We start from the raw sequence: 14744 nt of genomic DNA, 5'->3' as shown, positions 1-14744 counted from the left end.
ATGGATGGTCTAAAGTATGGAAAAGTCAAAGCATAGGTGATTTAAAGTCAAGGATGTTGGGGTTTGATCAAATGTGGCTAGTTTGGGTCATTATAGGTAATTTTCCAAGAATGTAATCAAGAAGCTAGATAATTGTTCATCCATAATCCATAATTCTCAGGCAAGTAATGATAGCATCTATGAAACAATGTGCCATTTGCTCTGTCGTTACAAAGCTATATCCAAAGCTTTTACTTTGAAAATAACATTTAAAAAGGCAGACACCTAATGTGGGATTTTCAAAACTGGCTAGGGGATTGAGATGCCCAATCCCATTAAAATGAATGGGAATTGGACATCCAGGTCCCCTAACTTGATCTAAATCTCTCACCCTTAATGTATAAATTACCAAGCAATTATACAGAAAGCCTCACATCTTATTCCAAGCATACACCTCTGGTTTCCCCTTTCCAAAATATGTGAACCAATGAGGTCATATGAACCAGAAATGCCTAAAAGATTCAGACTTCAAAATCATCAGTTGTATAATGATCTATATCAACATATGGACTTGTGAAGGAAGAGAAATATGTAGCAGTGATCTCTGCAAGCCTGGACACAGCATGCAGCCCATTAATGCTGATCTGCCTTAAATGACTGAAATAGTACTTAGACATTGTATGTTAAAATCACAGCATGCCTCATGATACAACAAAGTATGATGAAACAAAGTATTGCTAATTTATATAAACATGTACTGCACTGTACTGTCTTTTGGGAATTAGAATATTAAAGAGTTTTATCTATTTGTAGGTGTATTCACATATTTTGGCAAATTTTATATTTGAATTGTACAAGAAACTGCTCTGAATCCAACAGTAGATTTCAGATAGTGTAAAATATTATTATGAATTTAAGATATATTAAACTTTGGTATCATTATTACAAGTATTAGGACTGCTATAAATTCAATGTATGTTCTTTAGTTAAAAGAAAGATTACCTAAAAAGCTACTATGCTGCAAAAATGCTAAAAAATAGAGGAGTTGCCTATAACTACTTGTAAGCCATCATGAAAAAACTAACATGCTTTCTTCAGTGTTTCTTATGAGAGGAAAATTTAGTATGGTTGATCTTTGAACAATAGATTATATACTCTAATGTAAACAAATGAATGGTTACTGAAGAGTCCAATGTTAATTATATCAACTGTCACTGAGAACAGAAATAATCCAATGATTCCAAATTTGAGGACTCTTTCATAAACTATCAACCCTATCCGCTATTGATACAAGTGGGAAACAGATGCTTGTAGTAAAAATGAAGTCACAGAAAAATGAGAGGGAGATAAAATGAGAGCAGCAGCAAGAGAAACTGGCTTTCCTTTCCTAATGGGAGCCCTTTTCCAGGCCTGTTCCTGGAGATGAATCACAAATGCAGCTCTGCATATATCTGGAATACACATGGATTTGACTATTTTCAGCCATAGTAGAAATGTGTTAGGCTAGGAGAGCTCACTCAGGGAATTGGAGAAAGGAGTAGTCAATCAGCATTATAAACATACAAGGGCAAATAACACAATGTACATTTTCATTTTCTCAAATTTTCGAATGAACTCACTGTGATAGTGGTTGCACACCTTGTGACGCGTTTTCGGGGCTCCCAAAACTATGGGTGACGTGATTACCCCTCTGCCTTAGGAAAAGAACACCTGTACATACATCTCCCAATGCTTACGGTGACCAGTATAATACAAGCTCTCATTTGATACTTTATACAACATTCTTCACCAGTGAATACTATGACAAAATGTGTTAAGTGTAGTAAGTACATCAGGCCTGATCAGAGTTGTTGTTTGCACGTCAATAAACCCTTTTGCCAGCTGGTATTGAGGGGCCCTTAGGGTTATACACCTATTATATTTGCTGTCCATGAACATTCGTCTGATTAAATTTCTCTCACACAAACAGTTGTGGATGGTGAGTTTTAAGCTTGCGTACTTTGCAAGCTTGTCATTCAAACTAGAAAGAGGATTCTGCAATTCACACAGACGAGACTTGGCTGTAGACTTTACAGGTAGAACTCTACACTGCTAATTACTTTGTGTGAATGTGATGAGAAACCGTTGAAATTTATAGTCAGCAACTAATCAATACATTCTTTAATAGCCTAATTTTACTAGGAATGATGTTTTGGCCAATGTATATGTGTCTTAAAATGAAAAGGATTTAAAATATTTCAGCAATTCCTTAATCCTGTGCATCTCTTGCCAACTTCTCCTAAACTGTTTCCTCTCCCTGAGAAATTCGTAGGCCATCCATTTTTATTAAAAGAGTTATATTTATCCAATAAGAAACAGTACCAGCAGATTTATGACCAATCATAGCTAACCAACGTAGCTCAAATTTTGATATTCCAGCATCAAATACTGAAAGACAGTCCATGGTTGAGTAAAAATACTTCAAATTTGTGAAGGAAATCTGAACAACAAATCTGAGGAAACTGCAGTTTGGTCACAGACATTTTGTGAGCAGAAAAAGTAGCTAAACTCAGCAAATAAATTAAGAATGGTTTGTTCAGCTTGAATTGTTACTTAATCATTGTCACTCTCTCCTTCACATATTATATAAATGAGAGGGACAACTGGGTAATTTGAGAAGTTAACTAGTTTCAATTCTAGAAAAATGATTTATTGCAGTGGATGCAAGGTTACCCATTGCGACAGCGACACTGGACATACTGGATTTTGAGAACTCAGTTTCTCAACCCCCTACACCAAATTCAGTCCTAGTATAAGTGGAGGAAATTACAATGAAGCCAGTGGAGCTGCACCTGCTTACATCAGATCTGAATTCTAATTTCTAAGACCTTTCAGCATGGAAAATATCTTCCAAGCTAGGTGTGCAGATTGCCTGGATAGGTCTGACCCACAGTGAAATTATTAGAAAACATCAAGCTATTCAAAGACAATGGAGCCTAAATACGGCACAAAGAGAAAACCAGGTAAGGCCAAAATCTATAGTTTCACGTTTTCCTTGTATTTCAGCAAAAAGGATGCAAAGAAGCAATTTGAAAGTGCAGGCAAAAGATACTTAGCAGTTTGATCAATCAGAGTCTCATCAATAATGTTTCTTACTGTAATGCAATATGAATCACATGTCTGTGTGATGGCAATAGTGTATGTTCCAAGGCTTCTTTTCATAATTGAAAACCAGTGCAGACGCGATTCTCAGTAAACCCATGAAACTGCAAGCCCATTAGCAAGAATTTTTAATGAATCTGTAAACTCAGGGGTTGTACCATATGATTGGAGAATTGCTAACATAGTTCCTATTTTTAAGAAAGGGAAAAAAAAGAGATCCGGGTAACTACAGGCCTGTTAGTTTGACATCTATAGTATGCAAGGTCTTGGAAAAAAATTTTGAAGGAGAAAGTAGTTAAGGACGTTGAGGTTAATGGTAAATGGGACAAAATACAACATGGTTTTACAAAAGGTAGATCGTGCCAAACCAACCTGATCTCCTTCTTTAAGAAAGTAACAGATTTTTTAAACAAAGGAAACACAGTGGATCTAATTTACCTAGATTTCAGTAAGGCGTTTGATACCATGCCACATGGGGAATTATTAGTTAAATTGGAAAAAATGGGGATCAATATGAAAATTGAAAGGTGGATAAGGTATTGGTTAACAGGGAGACTACAGCGGGTCCTACTGAAAGGTGAACTGTCAAGCTGGAGGGAGGTTACCAGTGGAGCTCCTCAGGGATCGGTTTTGGGACCAATCTTATTTAATCTTTTTATTACTGACCTCGGCACAAAAAGGGGGAGTGTGTTAATAAAGTCTGCGGATGATACAAAGCTGGGAGGTATTGCCAATTTAGAGAGAGACTGGGATATCATAGAGGAAGATTTGGATGACCTTGTAAACTGGAGTAATAGTAATAGGATGAAATTTAATAGTGAGAAGTGTAAGGTCATGCATTTAGGGATTAATAACAAGAATTTTAGTTATAAGCTGGGGACGCATCAATTAGAAGTAACAGAGGAGGAGAAGGACCTTGGAGTATTGGTTGATCATAGGATGACTATGAGCCACCAAAGTGATGTGGCCGTGAGAAAAGCTAATGCGGTCTTGGGATGCATCAGGAGAGGTATTTCCAGTAGGGATAAGGAGGTTTTAGTACCGTTATACAAGGCACTGGTGAGACCTCACTTGGAATACTGTGTGCAGTTCTGGTCTCCCATGTTTAAGAAGGATGAATTCAAACTGGAACAGGTACAGAGAAGGGCTACTAGGATGATCCGAGGAATGGAAAACCTGTCTTATGAAAGGAGACTCAAGGAGCTTGGCTTGTTTAGCCTAACTAAAAGAAGGTTGAGGGGAGATATGATTGCTCTCTATAAATATATCAGAGGGATAAATACCGGAGAGGGAGAGGAATTATTTAAGCTCAGTACCAATGTGGACACAAGAACAAATGGATATAAACTGGTCATTGGGAAGTTTAGACTTGAAATTAGACAAAGGTTTCTAACCATTAGAGGAGTGAACTTTTGGAATAGCCTTCCAAGGGAAGCAGTGGGGGCAAAAGATCTATCTGGCTTTAAGATTAAACTCGATAAGTTTATGGAGGAGATGGTATGATGGGATAACATGGTTTTGGTAATTAAATATTCATGGTAAATAGGCCCAATGGCCTGTGATGGGATATTAGATGGGGTGGGATCTGAGTTACCCAGGAAAGAATTTTCTATAGTATCTGGCTGATGAATCTTGCCCATATGCTCAGGGTTTAGCTGATCGCCATATTTGGGGTCGGGAAGGAATTTTCCTCCAGGGCAGATTGGAAGAGGCCCTGGAGGTTTTTCGCCTTCCTCTGTAGCATGGGGCACTGGTCACTTGCTGGAGGATTCTCTGCTCCTTGAAGTCTTTAAAGTACGATTTGAGGACTTCAATAGCTCAGACATACGTGAGAGGTTTTTCGCAGGAGTGGGTGGGTGAGATTCTGTGGCTTGCGTTGTGCAGGAGGTCGAACTAGATGATATAATGGTCCCTTCTGACCTTAGTATCTATGAATTTACACAAAGGAATATGCTAGGAGAGTGCTGGGTAAATATTTTAGGCACGATATACAAAAATGAAACAGACAGTTGCTGGAATACACTGTTGTGGCATTTCTGTCATCTTATCTCTACTTTCTGACATCTCCTCTTCCTGTTATCACTCTCTCTTCCTCTAAGTTTTCCCCCAATCACCTCCTCTTTCCAAGTTCCTCATATTCCCCTTACTCTTTCAGCTTACCTCCTTGTCTCCCATCCAATACTTGAGCACTTTGTTGCACCAGATGCTGAACTGACTCACCTACCTCACCTGGATTCCATTTAAGAACTCTGCAAGCTGGATTGGAATTGGGTGCCATTTCATGCCCAACTGCCATCTGTTCATCATCCGTGTCCTGTTATATGAGGATTTTCTCAGTTTTCCAATAAATCCGTTTTTAAAAGGTTTATACAAGTCTGCTAATAATTGACAGATTCGTTCAGCAAAAAATTGTAACTTCCTTTAACCCTTCACATGATGTAGAATCCCAATTTCCCTAAACTTTCTCACCCATAGTGTCAGCTTTTTGCTTCAGATTCTCACATATTATTTTTTCTAATATGTTCCCATCAATACCTTAAAGCTTAAAAGAATGCGTATCAACTTGTTGCCCTATTTACGTGTGACGATAATGTATTATGCCACAGCTCTGTGAGCAGCAAAGCATCTTCAGATCATACCTATTGTGCTAGAAAAAAAAGTTATACATATATATATATACACACACACACACACGTACATATATGCCATGGTTTATAGAATACTTTTTCTGCTCTCCTAAATAGACTTTTGTTCTGCTTTTAGAGAAGTGTTCTGAATATTGTACTTTAATAGGAATTTTGAGGATCTGGGCCTAAGTCCCCAAGGTATTTAGGCATTGAGATTCAATTGAAATCAATGGGAGACGGGTGCTTAAATACCCCTGAGGATCTGGCCTTAACTGTATAACATCCAAAAACAACACAGAAACTGTCGATTTCTGTGGGTGGAAGCTCTGTTAATGACTGTCAGTTTTTCAATGGCCTATTTCGCTGTATTGATATCAGATGCTGGACAAAACCACGAGTTATGTGTGGCCTGCATCATATGGAGACAGAGGAAGACGAAGCAACACTCAAATTCTCTGATGGGTAAAACAAAGAATCTGACCCTATGCCTTCAGGACTTGATTTATAAGAACATAGTTATGCTGATCTGTGTCTATATGTGTGGAAAATATGCATTTTTGTCACCTCTCAAACATTCCACAGATTCATCAGAGGGAAAGAATCTTAATTGCTGGTTTCCGTATCAGTGTGAATTTAGCATCACCTTGAGATTCAAATTCACTTCTTATTTTTACAGTAAAGCTGCTTTATGGATGTTAAGTAAACTGCCAACAAAGTTCCAATATGTTGAGATCAGGGCATCTTCCTTTCAAATTGTTGTGATTGCCAGTACATCCATGCATAGCACTTTGCTGCTCAAAAGAATCTCACTCATTTAGACCAACTAGTTGAAGCCTCCCATTGATTTTAAAAGTTATTCAGATAGGTTAAGATATTACTGACCTTCACAGAATGAGCAAAATGTCCCCAGATCTTGCTTTCCACCCTTATTATGCAGTGCCATCATTTGTCCAAGTTTTTAAGCTGTGTGCTTTGTATGGTAAGATGCATAGTCTTCATTATTTATTGCACTAAGACATGTTGATACCACTGCCTTACAAATTACTTTAGGGAGAAGCAACGTAACAAATTGCTGCTTCAACTCCTGCATCAGTTATATATTATGTGGTCTTTTTCATAATCTTTATTGCATGGCACTGCAGGTTTCCTGATGTAGGTGTTGCACAGGGTAAGTAGAACCAGTGAACTGAAATCTTGAGCAATGTGCTATGACTGACATGTAATCCACCATTTAGCCACCGTTGTACATGATGTATTAGTGGTGTTGTGAACATGACCCCTTCTAGGCTTACTTGAGATCATGCGTTAATCTTCTGTGTACCGCTTCATAAAGTTGTAGAAAAAAACTATTTCCAAATGACCATGTGAGGAGGGACTAGTAACAGAGGTTACTCAAAATCATGGACTGTATAATAATTAATGAAACCATATGGAATAGCAACACATTCTCTCAGGTCAGTGATGTGAATCTCAGTGTACATGCTTTTTATGGCCAACATTCTCAGAATACATATATGTGGTCCACAAGTCTCTCTTTGCCTTTCCTAAAATATTTGTATTCGGAAGAGTTCTATGAAACCCGCATGGAATGGAGGGCAACTGAAAAGAAAATTCAAATAATCCTGCAGATAATGAGTCCAAATAGTCCTGCTTTTGCCAGGAAATGTCAGCCACTTGGCTACCCAAAATCTTTGTACTGTTTTTCTTTTGCTACTGCAGATGATGTTTTCTATATAAATTGTGTTTAAATAAGAAGGTTCAGTTCTGCTCTCAGTTACGCCAGTAGAAATCCAGAGTGCAGAATTGGGCTCCAAATGTCCACAGGTGATCCTTCTTTTGGCTGATACATTTTAGGGGTGACAGAAGAGCAAGCTTGGTGAGTTTTTGTTTGCATCATATCTTTAAGTGTCAACAGTTGGCTAGGGTTTGTAATATTTCGTGAAAATAATTCTATCATTATATTTGGTTTTTTTTCAAGTTGATCTTAATGTATTTCCTGCTGCCTTGGCTTTTGGTTTGTTGGCATCATGCCAGCATCCCTCGAAACAGATTCTTCCTCGGCAGAGGTACTTTTACAATCAGATCTTTCAATCAGCATTTTCTCTTCTTCTTCCTTCTCCTTTCCAAGACTCCATGACCAATCCCTATTTTCAAACTAATATGATATTATCATAGCAACATGGTCCTCATTATTGCAGACAGTTATACACACATAACTTCAGCTCTGTGAGTAGCATGGATGAACTCAATGGTACTTCTCACATGAGTAAACTTACACAAATAGTGAGGGGTTTGTGAGTTTGGGGTCATGGATGGGACTCTGGCATATCAATGTAACGTAATTAAAATTAAATCACCGGAATGGCCCCAGTGGCAAAGATAGTACAGAATGCTCAATCAATCACCAAAGGCAGATTGTTCACATAGATATATACCTAATTTATGGACTGTCTCCAGCAAGTTATAAATGAGATCTGAAAGTGAAAGGAACTTCTCCCCAGGCCAGTGCTTCCCTTTGCAACCATTACTGTGCAGTTTTCTTTCTTGTATGCTGATATAATCACAGACTCAAAATACTGAGTTCAGATATACAGCAGATCATAAAACCCTATAGGGGCCTGACTGAAAGCCCCATAAAGTCAGTGGTAAGACTCACAGTGATTTTGATGTGCTTTGGATCATCCTCCAAACAAATGTCTGCCTCAGACAAATAAAACAAAACAAAACAATGCAAGCAAAACTTTTTAACAATTAAAAGTAAATATTTCACTTTTGTCTTCCTCCCTTGTCTATAAGAAATCTGCCATGATCATTTAGAAAGCAATAAGTCAGTCCTTTGCACAAAACACACTCTTGACATACCAACAGAATATTCTGTTCACTAATAAGTAAGAAAAGCCCAACATTTAAAACTATGTTTAAGTTTTAGTTTAGCTTTGTATTTTTTGTAACTGTTTCAGTACTCCCCTTCCTTCCCCCCACTGTTCCACAATTATTAATGCTTTTAATGTCACTGAAAAATTGGCTACATTCAGTACTAGAGAAATCTCATGATGCAACAGGATCATGTGCGCCCCTTGTGTCAAGTTCAGGCATATGACAAGTATGAAAAAAACCACCTTGATTTTTGAACCACAATTATAACATGAATTTCCACATAACACACATAGTGCCTTTACCATATGTCTTCTAACAAAGACCTTACAAAAAGAATTAAATGCATGTTTATATGATACTTATATTTTTGTTGTAACTCTTTCAATTGTTTGTACATTTCTATTTACAGCCCCAAAGCCACTGACACAGGAGAATTTGTTCCAGATGAGCAGCTCTCAGCAGCAACACCAGAATATTATACATTATTTGCTCATCGTGCATTTTTTTTCTGTAAGACTTTGTGTATGCATCTCATGAGTTGCACACAGTACGTACATTGCAGAGAAATGTAAGAGCAATTATTTCTTGTGAACAACTAAAACTATCTTCTATAAACTTACATCCTTCCTTTGAAATGTCCAATACAGTAGCCTATATTTAAAATGCCAGGTTAATTGAATCCCATTGACTTCACCTGATACTTGCATGGGTTTTGATAGCAAGGAAAAAACCTAGCCCCCAAGCAATAACTTAAAGATTATTATTTCAGTATGAAGACTCAGTTTAGCATAATAATGGGCATCAATAACACTTACCTGTTTATGTGGAGTGGAGGTTATACAGCTATTACCCAGCTCAAAATCATGCACTTTAAATAATAATGCAATGCTTGAAATTTATGACAGTATGTCTTTTACCAACAATGCTTTTATCAGAGGCTCCTAGACACAATTAGTGTAATTTGCTGCATTGTTTGTAGTTAAAACAAATGTGCCATAGGTAATTGTGTAGAGAGACACTGCATACAAACTACAAGATTTAGAGCAGTTCGTATTTAATAGTTCATTTGCCATAAATATTACTTGAGTCATATGTATGCATTCTAACCTAAAAGAATGCCAAGCCTCTTTTCACAAAAGAGAAGTCAGTTACATGACTATTTTACTCTCACAAGTGTGTTGAAAAGAAGAACAAAATCAATATTGCACAGAAAGATGGATCAAGCATGAATCAATGTGGCAAGCACATAACCAAACAGACATGGAGTTAAACAAGAAAAATAAAAAAAAACAACAAAGATTATCGCTTAACCTGTTTTGTCAGAGCTGGCATTGATGGTATTGGTAGTGATGGAAGTGAAGGTAGTCTTTGCGCTGTCCTTGGTAGTAACAGATTTCTGCTTATTTTTCATGGCTTCCAGTGCTTTGAGCTTCTTGGCATGTTTAGTGCCTTTGTAGTGGGCCGCAGCCTGGCTCTACAAAGGAGAACAAAATGAACCATGCAATCAGGCTCATTTCTAAACTGGCATTCTCTGTATTAGTACAAATACAGACTACCTTTCAATAATGGGTACCATTCACAATACATAAGCAGTGACCAAATTCTGTGTAGAATGATGCTTAGGAAACAATGAAAATCATATTCAAACAACCCCAGTATGATAAATATTATGTAATACTATATTACTTTCAGATCAGTATAATAGAGCTTTACTCTACCACACGTAAAATGTTTCCTCTTTATCAGTTGTGCTATCAAGAGCTTTTCTCTATCACATAAAGATTTCAAGTCTCAGGGAGCAGGGAGGAAGACATGTTTTTCTTTTGATAGGTCTAGGTTTATACACTTTCTATTACAAACTTTGCCACAGGTTTCTATAGGAGATGGTTTACATCGAACTTTGGAAGCAGGAACTTTTCAAATGGAAAGCAAGGACTCACTGTCCAGAGCACCCCATCACCTAAGAACTAATTGAATACAACTCAGACATGCAAATGTCTGGATTTTTAAAAAAATAGGTCATTTCAGTCTACCTGCTACAAAGGTAGCCTGTGAAATTCAAGGTGAGAGGAACTTTTCAGTGTATGATCCTCCGACCAAGCCTAGCGTGTTGCCAGGTGTGTTTTGGCTACTTGATGTAGTAGATCACAGCCAAATTTGTATGTGTACTACAGAGATTTTCACACTACTCTAAAGAACTTTGACTCCCTATTATTTTAAGGGTTCATTGTGATAACTCTTCTCTTCATTTATGCTACAGATTTTGGGGGGTATTTAAGTATAAAATGTATCTTATTAAAAACATGGTGGAGCTGTGTGGATATTCTCCCTGAATAGTTTCTCTGGTTATTTGCAGCTCTCCTGCAAAACAGGAACCAACCCTGCAGTTCATAAATGAATGGGATGTTACATGCCTCAAGCTTTCTGCTACTGAATTTCAACTCTAATTGGTAGCAACTCACTTTTTGCTAATGAACAAAACCACTAATTCTTCAGGAAAGACCTCAAACTTTAGTTATTTTCGAGTCAAGAGCGAAGTATGTTCTATTGTAGAATTGCAACTTGTAGTGAAAACAGCAGGAATTCATTACATATGGAACTGAAAGGATCAAAGCCATACCAGGACTTAGTCATTCAATGTAAACCAATACTGCAGAGGTGGGAGGTTGCTGCGTTATCTAGGATCTCTTAGAGTTTTATTTGAACATTATCTTATGGCAAATTTTCTGGGGTGATGCCAGGAAATGCTAAGCTAATATTTATATTATACTGAGGTTTATTTATAGTTCTCAGCCCTGATGAAAGCTCGTGATTCCTACCTGGATGCCTGAGCATCTGGGGTGTGGAGGAAGTGTAGGAGAGAGAGAGATTTCATCTACTCCAGCAAAAAACTGTTAGCTCTATTTTTACATGCATCATTCGGTTTGGTTGAAACATTGATTTCTCTATCCCTTAAATTATTAAAGTGCTATAGTAGGTACCCTTATTGAAAGAACACTGGACAGTGAAATTATTAATTAGAAACAACTTGAACAGAAATAGCACAATCATGCATCTTTTACAGTTCCCAACACATAACATTGAGACATACTGTATGCCAAATATGAACAGTTAAGTGATGTTAATTACTGTTAATCTGAAGAACCAATGTCAGGTTAGGATGACTGCATTAAAATGGCACAATACTGTTTGTACATCCTTATACCACTACTGCATCCCATCTATGTCTATAGTTTATAGCTAAGTATGATTATCCTGGACATATTGAACTCAGTGGAAATTCTGCCATTGACTTCAGTGGAAGTAGGCTTGCACCAACAGCGTATTTTAAAAGGACTATTGCCTGTTTTAATTGCCAGTTACTGGGGAGGCCCATTGTCCTTGGGAAATTATATTGTTCTAATTGTACCTAAACCAGTAGTTCTATCAGATTAAATTGATTCAGGGTAATAGTATGGGAAGAAGCTCCTCCTTTACTACAGTATATTTTGTGATTTCTTCCCCCGCTTTCCCCGCCAAAAAACAACGACCCTTTTGCTTAAAATTAAAGCCTGTTTCTCACCATCAGTACAGCCTCTATAAACTATGTAAATATAGTTTAATATTTCCTTCTTTTCTCATGACTTCATAATTTGATAAATACCACCACTCTTGGCATTGTAAAGCTGTGCCACTGTCACATGATGTGAAACCAAACCAGTGATGGATATCAAATATTACTAATGCAAACTTAAACTTCGCTGTAAGAGAGTATGCATTGTACAGCAGCAAGCTGAAATGCTACAAATGGGAGATTTTTAGGTTATACCCAAAGCTAGATATCTATGGATCCTTAAACTAAACTTTGAAGGCTCTGATCCCGTGCATACCTAAGTGTGGGCAGGATCAAGTCTAGGAGAATTTGTCTCCACTTCAAGACCAGAAAAGCCATAAAATGCCAACTAATTTTTCACTAGTTATTTATAAAGAGCTCCTAGTAATCTCAGTAGTGTAGATTAATTTAAAAACCCTCCTTTGCAAAACAGATAAGTTGCCCTCATTTTATTTATGTATTTTTATTCTAATCATTAATAGTACAGTGCCAGACCTGCTTACGTCGAATTTGTAGAATTTAAACATGAATTAATAAAACTTCAGCATTAACTCATATAAAATGACTTTTCACATTTCTATATGAACAATTAAATATTTGGTTATATCGTTATTGCATTGCATTACAATTACCGTAAGAGCATCACATTACCAAGCAAATGGCACTGAGTGAGCAATGGGAAACAGATGAAATATTTTAAACAATCCAGACATCAGTATTTTCCTAGAATTACATTCCTCATGTCTACATTGCAGTCTTCAAGAGAACCCTGTGAACCTGAGAAGCTGTGTACGTGAGTAAATCATATATCATCTCAGTTAAGTTCTTTAGGCTTTGATCCAACAAAGACCTTGGAGTGTGGTTAACTTTATGCCCTGTGAGCAGCCCCAGATTAAGTTATACATAGGCACTATAGCACCCAGGCCTATGGCTCTACTCCTGGGGTCATGATTATATCAAAATCTTAGCTTTAATTAAAAATAAGGAAATAAAAGAACTCCCTTGCTGTTCTCACTGTCTTTTCACTCAGCATCACCACACTTCCCTTTGATGCTCTCCTCCCTCTTGTTCTCTGCCTTATCCCCCTTCCCAGCTACACCTTCCTTTGTTTTTCCTTCTAGCTAAACCCCTTTTAACAAAACCCAACCCAAAGCAGAAAGATTTTTAAAAAAATCATGGAACTAACATGCCATTTGCTACCATCACACTGATTGCTCTGTTTGTAAATTCTAGCCTTTTCCCCTACCCTGTATCGGTCTTCTCTATTGAGAATGAAAGGTCTTTAGGGGGCAAGGACTCTGTTTGTATAGTGCCTAGCACAATGGGGACCATTCGTAGTGAGCCCTTGGGTGCTCTGATAATACATACAATAAACAATAAGAAGAGCTGTCTGCCTGAGTCTGCAGAAAGCCTAAAACAATACCTCTGTGAGAGGTGAAAACTGAAGCCCTGTTCGTCCCTCTGAGGTGATGACTCCATGATGCACTGCTTTAGGGGACTTCAGGGATACCATCCTAACAGAGGGCTCTCTCTGTGCCAGGAGAAGAGTGCAGAAGTCCTGGCCTATCAACCAAGCAGTTACACACCAGTTGCTGGGGTAGATACTGGGTCCTCACTTTGCTGCCACCCCTGTATTTCTAGGTTTTGGAGAAAGAAAAAAAGGTTGCTTCTGCCCTTCCTGGTGGGAGAACAGACTCCTTTCCCTGCCTTTTTAGAAAGGAAGAGGGCCAGCGGCCCCAGTTACTCTCAGGTTACAAGTGTGATGGCAGACATCTTAGCAAACACACCTGGACTTGAACTGGGACCCTTCAAAGCTAAAAAGCACAAGTTGTTGGAGCTTGAGGTAAAGCTCTCTAGCTGGGGCCGTAACAAACTAATATCCACATATTGGACAGAGGGGAACCAGCAACACACTCACCAGTCTGTGACACAAAGAGTGGGGCTTGCAAGATGGGGTGGTAGGGGACTCGTGTTGTGGTGTGCTGAGGGCTGCAGATTGCCTTAATCTGCCCCATTGGAGTCAACTGCACTCTAAATGTAGGAAAGCCGTATTTCTGAACATGCACAAGGAACTCTGATCAAAATCAGACACCCCCTGTGGAAAAAGCTGAATCATATTTAGATGAAAGAAAAGGAGGACTTGTGGCACCTTAGAGATTAAGGTGCCACAAGTCCTCCTTTTCTGTTTGCAGATACAGGCTAACACGGCTGCTACTCTGAAACCTATATTTAGATGAGAGTTTTTTTTTTAAAATGGTTTATAACAACAGATAATTTGGCTCTTTAGGCCTCATTACTGCCAAAAGCTCTGTGCAGGTGCAGGGACCTTAGTTCTCAGTGAAGTCAAGGTGAAGGGGAAAAAACAGATATGAAAAAATTCTTTAAACGTTGCATACCTCCATTGATAACTGGGGAATGGCTGAAATCAGCCCCAGAGCAGAAAAGCCACACAAGGCCCTAAGCCTCCTACAGGCCCCCCATCATGCAATGGGATCTGATATGCAGATAGGCAATAGACATTGAAGTCA

At 38.1% G+C, this 14744-nt stretch overlaps 1 protein-coding gene across 4 annotated transcripts in view; it reads right to left on the bottom strand.

Moving 5' to 3' along the window:
• The window catches only part of ZNF385D (zinc finger protein 385D), a 620384-nt gene that overhangs the window by 80415 nt on the left and 525225 nt on the right, over nt 1-14744 (bottom strand). For all 4 annotated transcript variants that reach the window (XM_074945662.1, XM_074945663.1, XM_074945665.1 and 1 more), the window contains one exon: nt 9936-10098. In XM_074945662.1, the coding sequence (XP_074801763.1) occupies nt 9936-10098 (163 nt within the window). The remainder of the gene's footprint in view (nt 1-9935; nt 10099-14744) is intronic.

This window comes from Natator depressus, chromosome 2 (genome assembly GCF_965152275.1).
Source record: "Natator depressus isolate rNatDep1 chromosome 2, rNatDep2.hap1, whole genome shotgun sequence".
Taxonomy (NCBI): domain Eukaryota; kingdom Metazoa; phylum Chordata; order Testudines; family Cheloniidae; genus Natator; species Natator depressus.
This window is presented reverse-complemented; position numbering and strand designations above follow the sequence as displayed.